General features: G+C 40.8%; 1 protein-coding gene across 1 annotated transcript in view; it reads left to right on the forward strand.

The window, feature by feature from the left end:
• The window catches only part of LOC108260976 (sodium/potassium/calcium exchanger 2), a 53558-nt gene that overhangs the window by 32921 nt on the left and 8561 nt on the right, over nt 1-12076 (forward strand). Inside the window, exons 5-6 of the mRNA XM_053677716.1 lie at nt 5579-5659; nt 7249-7331. Coding sequence (XP_053533691.1) covers nt 5579-5659; nt 7249-7331 — 164 coding nt within the window. The remainder of the gene's footprint in view (nt 1-5578; nt 5660-7248; nt 7332-12076) is intronic.

Consider the following 12076-nt stretch of genomic DNA (forward strand, 5'->3'; position numbering starts at 1 on the left):
AGTATTACTATGAAGCCTAGGAGACACTAGCTTTATCTCCCTTACATTTATGTTGACTCTTATCCCGTTGCTGAATTATTATGAATTCAACTCACTGCCTTTTAGTCTGATAATGCTATTGCATGGCCGTGAAGACTCTTTGTTATGAAAGAGCCATGGCGCTGCCTGAGTTATTTATGATCTTTGAGCTGCCTGGGAGTTTAGCCAGTCTGTCGGGCAGATGGCCATATCTATACACAGCTAATAACATTAGCCTCGGTGTTTTTGCTTTGTGATCAGATCAGTCGTGACATGTTAAGTTTGGATTTCGATCTCTAAAATTCTGCCAGTAAATAAAGAACAAAGCATCTAAGGTTAGGGTTTCTGAGCTGAAGGTGACATTGCAGGCTGTTTGGAAGGCTATGATGGAAACATCAATGTAACATTCAATTAAAATTTAATAATATAATACATAATTTTTCTGTGGTCTAGCTATCACAGCAAACACATGGAAAATATGTTATATAATAAGGAATATACGTTATACTGTATATTATAAAGGCTAAAATGCTACCTAACACTGTAGTAAACAAACAGGCTAAAATCTAAACTAGCGTAACAATGCACCAGCTAAAATGTGAAATGTTTAACAGGTTTAAAAAAAAACCCCTATTATTATTATTATTATTATTATTATTATTATTATTATTATTATTTTAGAAATGAAACTAAATCATGAAATAGCATTATTCAGACCAGGACAGACAAACAAACTAACTAGCATTATAGTAAACTGATAAAACGTGAACCAGCATTTCTCTGTAAATTGCCAGACAAAATGTTCCTGTAAACTTCTCAATTCTTTCTGCTGCAACCATCATGAGCTCCATCATCAATAAAGCAGCCATAAGTTCATGTTCTGTTCCCTAAGCAGCCATGCAAGCCCATGCCATGACACTACCTCCACCATGTGTTACTGACGAGTTTGTATGTTTCGGATCATGAGCAGATCCTTTCTTTCTCCACAGTTTGGCCTTTCCATCACTTTGGTAGAGGTTCATCTTGGTTCCAGAACCTTTGTGGATCATCTCTGTATTTCTTTGAGAATTCCAATCTGGCTTTCTGATTCTTAATGCTGACGAGTGGTTTGCGTCTTGTGGTTTGGCCTCTATATTTCTGCTCTCCAAGTCTCCTTCCAACAGTGGATTTTGAGACCTTCACCCCTGCCCTGTGGAGGTTGTTGGTGATGTCACTGACTGTTGTTTTTGGGTTTTTCTTCACAGCTCTGACGATGTTTCCGTCATCAACTGTGCAATTCATTTTCAGGACATTCCAAATGGTTGTTTTCGACTATGCCCAATGTTTGTGCAGTGCCTCCGATAGATTTTCCCCGTTTTCTCAGCTTCAAAATGGCTGGCTTTTCTGCTATAGACTGCTTTCTGGTCTTCATGTTGGTTTATCCTTTTTAACAACCCAGGGCTCAAACCAAGAGTAGACATTCAGAACTCTTAATCGTTCCAATATTTTTGATCACTTCAAAAATGGAAGGGTTCAAACAAAAGGTGCAATGTTCTTAGTTGTTTAACATATCTACAGTAGACGTAAATATGAGGAAATGAAAGCTGAAAGTCTGATCTCATACCCAGTCTGATCTCAGACCCAAATGTCTTCAATTTAAAGCAAAAACAACAGAATTGTAACAACACTAACTGGCATTATAGTAAACATCTATCTAGCAGGTTATTTATTTAATAGGTTAAAACACTATTAAACAATGTAATATTAAACAGTTTAAAATATGAATTATCATATATCAAACTTGCATTATATTAACAAGATAAAAACAATTTATCTTGTTTTATAATGCATTTTATAATGCATTTTTCATTGTATTATATTAAACAATGAAAACAGTAACTAGTATTATACTACAACATGAACTAGCATCATGTTAAACAGATAAAACATGGACTAGCATAACAGTAAACAAGATCAAACATGAACTAGCATTATAATAAACATATAAAAGCAGCAATTAGCATTCAAGTAAGCAGGCAAAGACAGTAACTAGCATTACAGTGAACAAGCAAAAACAGTAACTAGCATCAGTGTAATTAGGATTAAACATGAATTAGCATTATACTAAACACATAAAACAGTGACTAGCATTATAGTAGCAAGGCTCAAATCTAAACTAACATTACAGTGCACAGATTCTTTCATTAACATGCTAAAACATGAACTAGCATTATATTAAATATATAAAAACAGTAAGCAGGCAGTAACTAGCATCATAGTAAACAGAATTAAAGACGAATTAGCATTACTAAATACATAAAATACAAATTAGCATTATAGTAGCCAGGCTCAAATCTTAACTAACATTACAGTGGACAGTTATTTCATTAACATGCTAAAACATGAACTAGCATTATACTAAACGGGGAAAAAACACTAACTAGCGTTACTGTGAGGAAGCAAAACCACTAACTAGCATTACAGTAAACATGCTAAATCATGAGCTAGCACAAGACTCAACTAAAAGCTAGCATCGAGTGCTAACATGCGAATGACAGATTTGATTTGAGGTGATATCGACTCGCGGGTTCGTCTTTTATAATGAACTTTCTTTAAATACATTTGTTTTCGGTGCGGATCAGTCAGCATCGTCACTTCTCTATTCTTAGTGTTGCTCCTTATGGATGATTCTGGCATTCCAAAATTGTGTGTGTGTGTGTGTGTGTGTGTGTGTGTGTGTGTGTGTGTGCTATGGGTCTTCTGTTAAACATCTTTGTGTTGTTGTACTCACTGTTTTGCACTTATGTTAGTGAGATTGGGTTAAGGAGAGAGATTTTCCTGAACCATGTACGTCGCATTGCTCTGTCATGCTCACCTCCACCCCTGTGTGTGTGTGTGTGTGTGTGTGTGTGTGTGTGTGTGTGTGTGTGTGTGTTTGTGCGTGTTGCCTTACACTTGTCTCTGTGTGTGATGTTGTAGAGCTGGGGACTTATGGCAAGCTAAAATATTATCACTCAATGACCGAAGAAGGTAAGATCCTTTATTTCCGTGTGCAATTCATCATCCATGCTCATCATCCCCTCCTCACCTCTTCCCTCAGCATGCCGTGTGTGTGTGTGTGTGTGTGTGTGTGTGTGTGTGTGTGTGTGTGTGTGTGTGTGTGTGTGTGTGTTGTTTTCACGCTCCTGCTTTGATGGCCTCTCTTGGTGAGATTTCACTAACATAAGTGCAAATCGTGTATGACAATTTCATTTTCTTGTTTTTCTCCCCTTTTCGATTTCTTTTGTCTTCTTCCTCCCCCGAGCATCCCGCACCTTCATTTCCTCGTCGGATTCGTTTGGCATTTTGTTGGTGTTTCTGCTCCTGTAAATTGAAAACCTGAGAACACGGCCATGTTCATATTTAGAAGCTATAAATCTCTCTCTCTCTCTCTCTCTCTCTCTCTCTCACACACACACACACACACACACACACACACACACACACACACACACACAAAACAAGCTTATCATGAAGCTGATGTGAGGAAGAGTGTGAGTCACTCTGGGAGGAGATATGGATTAGCAGCAACATATAGCTAATGTAATAACGACCCCCTCTCTCTCTCTCTCTCTCTCTCTCTCTCTCTCTCTCTCTCTCTCTAAACCAATAATAGCACTTCTGGGATGTCTGGTTACAGCTGAATTGCTTTAGTCTCTTTGAGGACGGGTTAGGCTCGCATCACGGCCGGCACGGTGACAAATCGGCTTGTGCGGTTCCTCTGATGTCGGAGAGAAAGAGCCGACGCACGCCGGCTTCTAATTTTAGCTCCGTCCCCATCGCCGCACGCTCTTCACACTCTTTGATGTTGCATAATAGAGCATCATTTCACCTGCTAATTTTCCACACGGAGGAAAGAGGGGTGTTTTTCAATAACGCCTTATTATTTGCTCCGGCGTTCTCGGGTTCTCATTTGATGCCGTCTCGAGTTCCGTTCCGGTACCGAAGAGTGAACCTTAAACCACGATCGAGGACAAGCGAGACCAACGTGGTTAAACTTTCCGTACAGACCGAGTCATTTGCGAATCGTTACAAAACTCGCAAAGACTTCTAATTTGTCGTGACAGCATCGCAAATTGTAGACCATGTGACCTTACTTGTTAACAAAATGAACACTAATCCCCATGAAATCAAAATCGGAGTTTAGTATGAACGTGTTAGCCTTAAGGTTAGGTGATATGCTATATATAGAAGAGATACACATTCAAAATGTACAGTCTCTCTCGACCACCGATACGGATCAGCGGTTTTGACGACATCGTTCTGCACTTCGGATTCTCATCAGATTATCTGTCCAATGAAACGCTGTCTAGAATCTGAAGTGTCCCGCCCCCGACGTTATCAAAATCACCTTGCTGAAGTTGCCGATGTTGAGCGAGAGAAATCTTACTGTATCAGCAAGCACGGTAGGTGTTTGTGCCAGCTCACGGCTTTGTGACGGGCATGTTTCCATGGTAATAACTGCCAAGTACGGCTTAGCCCGGCCTGTGAGGTAAGCTAAACGCTATTGGCTATTTAAAAAGGCGCAGGAGACACTCGATATATCCCGTGCTGACTCCCTGTTTCAGTGGAAATGACATCAATACATCGAATAACGCTGAGCGTTTCAAGGCGCTTCACAGGGACTTGAAGGTTTTTTGGGGGAAAACGCATAATATCTGGTGTACAGGAGTTTGTAAAGCGTTGCCACTTACGTTATAGTAGCAACCTCACCAAGACAAACAAACGCAGCTTTTTACAGAGAAATCGTAGCTGACACTGGAGACTCCTTCCGTAAACTTTCAATAAATCTTTAAAGAAAACGTCATCATATTAGTAACGATTAAAACACTAGAAGGACGTCTTTTCTAAGAGACACACTTACTCGGAAGCTGAAAACACTTCAGAAATGCTTCCGTAGATTTCTAGACCGTTTTTGTTGGTCTATCAGTCCAAGTGCTTCACAGTGATTGACAGCGTTCACCCGTGGTCCCACCCACTACAGTCTCCAAGCTGCAGGATTCCAAGCAAAGTTTACGATGTTTGGCATGAATTAGAGCGTCTCTAGCCCGAGGACTTTATCACCCAAGCTCACTGACCCCCAAAAGGTCATGTGATGCAGATGTGCACATCTGTAGGGGTTAGATTAGCCGGTCTGGGGCACCGCTGATGGCCATAGACAGCCTGATGGACTGAGAGCCAACTGGAGTTAATGATTTTGTCAGGAAGGTCATGGAGTGATGATAATCAGGGCGTTATGGAGAAACACAATAGTATGTGTTTGTGTGTGTGTGTGTGAGAGAGAGAGAGAGAGATGCGAATGTGCTAACGCTCTGACACATGCTATTCCACGAATGCAAACACACCTTATAACCTTTAGGGGGTGCTAGTGTGTATGCCAGCGTTACGTGCACTTGTAATCTAAATACACATGATCGATCGTCCTGCAGCCATGAGTAGTAAGGAATTATGTACCATAAATTAGCATTACTGATATGATTAGCTAAAACACCATAATTCAAACCTCATACCAAAAAGCACTCACTCTTCCTTTATCTTTCAGGAAAGTTCCGTGAGAAGGCATCCATCCTTCACAAAATTGCCAAAAAGAAATGCCAAGTGGAAGATGCTAACGGAGTGGCTGGTAAGTTAGCCTGCTAGATTTCACAACTAGCATTAAAAACCTCCAATCAATTCATTAATTATTATTATTTCTGCCACGAATGATAAAACCAGTGTATTAACACCTGCATTACATCCACACAGAGACGGTAATGCGTAGCATTCCCTGCTTACTAGCTAGATTCTAATATTAGCGGTCAGCATTAGCATAGATTAGCGCTGTCAAAATTTCTATAACAGTGTAGTACTTGAATGCGTTTGAATATTAATGAGACGACATGGTGTATATTAGCTACGACTGACGTATTACTTTCTTAAACATAGAAAGCCAGTTTTCTGCATTCAACCTTTTCTTTTTCTCATTTAGAACTACAAACGATATCCGTATCAGTTAATCTGTACAGTCCCGTCCAAGACTATTGGAACGACAATTCATTTGTTTGTGCTATACACCAAAGCCATTTGGGTTTGAGATCAAAAGATGGACATGATATCTGATTTTCTCCCATAGGCAGCTCTCTGATCGTCATGTTGGTTATCCCTTTTTAACAACTAATGCAGTCTTCACAGGTGAAACTGAAGGCTAAAACCAAGAGTTAAGAGCTATTTAGTGTTTAAACAGTCAATCTAACACGACACGCCTGGGCGACAAGAAACACCTGTCAATCACATGTTCCATATTTTTTTTTCTCTTGCCCGCCTACAAATCGGGTGTTCTATGTCGTTTAACACGTCTACGTATAAACACCAGTATACGCTGTAAACGCTGCAGTTCTAAACTCTCTCCGTATATTCATCTTTTGATCTCAAACCCAAATGTATTCAGTTTCCAGCAAAAACAAATGAATTGCTCTCGCCGTTCCAATAGTTTCGGAGGGGACTGTATCTCATTGATCTCATTGGCTGTTCATACATTAAAGTTACTTTAATGGCTAAAAACGTGTACGGATTCTAACCAACAAAAGCGAATGTTAAACCAACGAACATTAACGTTAAACTGAATGAACTTTTTATAGATATTGTAACTTAAAATGATTCATTCGATACTTTTATATACATTTAAGCGTGGACAGTTTTGAACTTTTCCTCAAGTGTAAGTGCTGTTCGAGATCGTGTCCTTTAACTGAGTAAGATTCCACCAAAAAATAACCGTATACGTTCGCTCAAGTATTATTTTTATGCACTTTTTTCTACTGCCAGGAGTTCGCTAGTTAACTACAAACTAGCTAAAGTTAGCGTTAAGTGGCACGTTAAAATGAGCCTAGTATCACGATTCGGAGTTTGAGAACAAAACGTAGTCAATTATTCTTCATAATCTGCTTTTTTTTCCCTTCCGTGTGATCCACATTCATCCTGATCAAAGTGAACACACACATCTCTTAGTCCCACACAGCAATTATGCTAACAGCCACATTACCATATTAGCATCTTAACACAACTCAAATGGCACGGCGCCATTCACACACGCTTTCTTTGATGTTCTGTCTGACCGGTATTATCAGTGTTCAGACTTATTTTTACACACACACACACACACACACACACACACACACACACACACACACCTCCCGCAGCCGACTGTGTTCTAACGGGGTGTTGTGTTTATTTTAGATAAGAACCTCCCGAATAGCTCCAGCGTGGAGGTGGAAGTTTCTCCACCTCTGAACGGCACTGCGGGCCAAGAGGGCGACGCGGTGAGTCAGTATAACACCACACACACACACACACACACACACACGCACACACACAGACACACTCTTTAATAAAGACTGTTGGCTTGATGTACTAAACAGTTTGTGGCTTTTTTTTTTCAGTTGCATTCTGCACAAAAAAAATCTGAATAAGAAAAAAGTGCGTCCCTCGTCGCCTACTTACACTACACAATAAAAATATGCGCTCTTTTTGTGAAGAAAACATACATATGTTTGAGTGTGTAGCAGAAGAGTACTCGAGTACTGGGACGTCCTAACACGTCACGTAACGGAAGAGAACGTTGTTGCGTAGTTCCGCCCACCAGCGTCACCGTGAACACGCTCCTCGTTGCATTTCAGCTTTTCGTCATTCATTATTCCTTATATCATTTATACGATTTCATTTCATTTACCGTTCCCTCGATTTATTCTTCCACGTTTCAGACACACCTCTCTAAATGTGTCGTTGAATTCTGGGACGCAAACCGTCACAGAACTCCTCCTCCATCGTGCAAGGAATTGTGGGTAATATTAGCTGAAAAATTGTCCACGGATCCACACGTCGAAAATCTACCGGATATAGTAGACCATCCGCGTACCTCTGGGATCCTCATTTGAACGTACTACTGTTTGGGACGCACTCATTCGTATCTCGGACACTATTCAGGACGGATAAGTAGGTGAAGTGGGGCACAGGGTAGATATTCCGTTTCAGTTTCATTCTCATTAATACTGTTTATTAATGACAAATATTTAATGTACAAATTAATAATGACGTTCTAGAATCCTCTGCGTTGAAGGGTTTTGTGCAGATCTGGCAACCCATATCTCTGGGGTTATATATGTCATATATATGATATATATATATAATATGCCACGTGTGACATATTAAATATGTCACATTTAGTGAAATATTTAACACAGCAATCAACAGTGGTTAGTATGTGCGAACTTTTTCACGTTTTGCAGCTCACGTGTTGAACTCACGTCACGTTGCCTTCACGTGAAGTTGTACAAAATAATCGAGTTTTTCACGTGATTCTTTGTACAATTCATGACACGTAACCTTCATGTGTCGTGTGTTTTGCACATGATGTGATCACAATGTATATGAAGTGTGTGTGTGTGTGTGTGTGTGTGTGTGTGTGTGTGTGTTTGAGATGATGATCTTGAACTTTGAGGTCAAGACTAACTGATAACAGAAGGTTTGCTTTAGTTTATACTCAAAGGGGAGAACACTTTTCACATTTAACCTTCCTACTGTACCACACACACACACACACACACACACACACACACACACACACACAGAGAGAGAGAGAGAAATACTCCCTGGCTTCCCTCTTGTTTGGCTGATGAAAAGCCTACCACCTCCTGCCCCCTGTTGGTGCAGCACGGTGCCAGGCGAACAGATGGCGCTGCTTGCGTGCAGACAGGAACAGTGTCCTCTCAAAGTCACCGTGACAACCGGGTCACCGGGGGCCAGAAAACACACACTCCGTTCCAGCTCTCTTAAACACTACATCGGTTTATATGACCTGCCACACACACACACACTCACACACATGTGCACGCTCTGTCATTCATTTACTCTACCTACCTACACACATTCACTCACACACACACACACACACACACACACACACACACACACACACACACACATGATCAGCCTGATTGTCATCCCTTAACTTAAATCCTTACAGACTTCCCCTAGACACTTCCTAGAAGTGCACGAAAAGTCGTACATTCATTTTCCATCAGCTACATGGTGCAAAAGTTTGTACACCCCAAACAAAAATGTAGTATAGAATGAAATTAAAGCGTTTTCGACACCAAGTCTTCAAATGTATGGGTTGGGGGCTCGAATCCCGTCTGCGCCCTGTGTGTGCGGAGTTCACATGTTCTCCGGGTACTCCGGTTTCCTCCCCCAGTCCAAAGACATGCATGGTAGACTGATCGGCATATCCAAAATGTATGAAGGGTGTGTGTGTGTGTGTTATTGTACCCTGCGATGGATTAACGAATTGTACCCCTCGTGGTTTAACGAGCCCTATGTTCACAATTTCAGTTTTAAATTTCAATGTTTTAGACTTGGGTTGGTTTCTCTCTTTCTTTCACAGCTCTTGTTTTGCACTGACTCCCACTGCCTCTTAATCAAAAACAGCTTCATCACTATACTCGATCCCGGAGAAAGATGAATTGTTGTGGGCTTTTAAGTCCGTAAGTTCGTGCTTCATGTCCTAGTTGTACAATTACTGCAGTTTGCATCTGCAGCAGAAACTCAGATCCGTCTTGAGACCATTAATCTGAACCCTCAGTGCCTTCCTGTTATCTCCGACGCTCGTATGGGTCTCTCATGCGTGTGTGTGTGAGAGAGAGAGAGAGGTTTTGCTGACACTTTACTGTCCCCTCTGCCAAACTCCCGCTGGATCTATTTTCGGCGGCCCACGCACGCTGCCGTCCCACGATGCACCTGTGTGCATCTGGCAGGAAGCAGCAGCACTGGCTTGGCACCTGAGAATGATGCGAGTGCTCCTGCTTGATAATTACACCACTCCTCCTGCTCACTAACCCTGATCTCACACACACACACACACACACACACACACACACGAGCTCAAGGTCAGTTTAAAAGCCAACACCTCAGACTGCAGCTATTTTTACTTGAAAGTGGTAAAGAAACGAGTTCTCACCTCCGTCACGACGCAGAGGAGCGAAAAATAACGCAACGCTGATCCTCCAAGTTTCGGCCCCTCCCTGGAAAATCACTTCTTCCTTAAAAACATTCCTGACCACTATTATTGTTATTATTATTATGATGATGATGATGATGATGATTATTATTATTTTAATCCGTGCAATTATTTGTTGTATTTTTTTTTCTATTTTATCTCGACTACGTTTTGTTTCGTTCTTTCTCTGTTAAAGCACTTCGGGCTGCTTTTTTTCCAGTGTAAATAATCTATTTTTATTTGTAATTTCTTATTACAAGATTTTTACAACGTTTATCCGTCTAGTTCAATGAGGAATTCCGTTCAGATTTCTATCGGTTACTTTACTGTACCGTTTTAACTCCCGAGACCTTGCTGTGACTCTGCTCTGTGTGTGATTTGTTTTCCCCTGGTGCACTTCCAGTGCATTATTCTGGATGCTTTTCCCATCTCACGCAAACCGGGAGCCACTGATCACCTGGGAGTGTGTTAAAGATGGAGATCACACACAAACACACACACACACACACACACACGAGCTGTTCTACAGCGAGCTGTTCTGTTCTGATTCAGCAGTTCCCTTAATGAGCTGCTGCCCGAGAACAACAAGAAGAACAACAACAACAATGTGCACCGTCTAATGTACAACACACGATGCATAACTAACGAGCGCGGTGTTCACACAACATCCCTGCATGTGATTCGCAAGGAATACTCACAAAACATCTAAACCAGGGGTGTTAAACACATTTTAGCCAACAGGCCACGTCACACTTAGGCCAATATCAAACCCCCAGCCAGGTGTCAAGGACAGACCGAGCAGCAACACGTCACGTGTGAAGGTACGTTCACACGTACAGCGATTTTACCGCTGCAAGTCGCCAGTCGCTTCCCTTGGCTTTACTAAGCGTTCCTACTACTGGTTGCCATGGTAACATTTATCAGTCAGTCGCGCAACTAGCATTCAAATTTGACAACAAATCAGTTGTTTGTATGTACAAATCACCAGTGTGTGTGTGTGTGTGTGTTTATATAAAATATATATATATATATATATATATATATATATATATATATATATATATATATATATATATATATATATATATATATGTGTGTATATATATATATATATATATATATGTGTGTATGTGTATATATATACGCATCGTGTCCGACGAGATGAAGGAGAAGCAGTGTGTGCTCTCTGGCATTGCGGCAATTGGCTAAGCTTAGCTTATAGGCTCTTTCTTGCTAGCACCGACTGATTAGCATCATCGCAGACTAGAATGTAACACTGCGTTGAAATTAAACCGGCATTTAATTACTTATAAGATGTCCTGTGCTCAGTCATGAATGTTGAATGTCAATTAGCCTAGCACAGACAGAATGAACGTTAGCAGCAGTGCTACATAAAATGAATTTAAAAAAAAAAAAAATTTGTTATCATCTTAACATTCAGCCAGTTATTAGCAGCTTTGTGCCTCGTGTCTCAGACAGACTTCGCCATCAACCAGACTGAGTTTGTCCTGTCACACCATCTGTTTTGTTCCACAACTTTTCGTGGCAGTTAGAAACATCTCACGCTGACAAACCGCCTTGTGCGAGTTACAGCGATGTCTTGTGGACCACAGCCAAAAAAAAAAAAATCCCAACAAATTCTTTTTGAACTTTTTTTTTTTTTTTTAAACTGTTTCGGATCCACAGACCCCCTCAAACTCCCCCATATACTCCCCCAAACGGGCGTATATTACCTAAAACGATATTGACATTTTTACTTACATTTACTTATCCCAACTAATAAGAAAAATAAATAAATGACAATAAATGACATATCTCGTGATTGGCACAGGCTAGAAAGAAATGAACTGAAAGAAATGGCACGTGCATGGGAAAGACGTATTGTTCGTGCTACTCCTCATGCGGTTTTTAGATATTCCTAAATCTTGAATGCGATTATGGAAAAACAGGTTACCGTGACAACTCGGCTGTACGGGCACGAACACGTGCGACGTAACTGGTTATCACAGTTTT

The sequence above is a fragment of the Ictalurus punctatus genome, chromosome 29, assembly GCF_001660625.3.
Source record: "Ictalurus punctatus breed USDA103 chromosome 29, Coco_2.0, whole genome shotgun sequence".
NCBI lineage: Eukaryota > Metazoa > Chordata > Actinopteri > Siluriformes > Ictaluridae > Ictalurus > Ictalurus punctatus.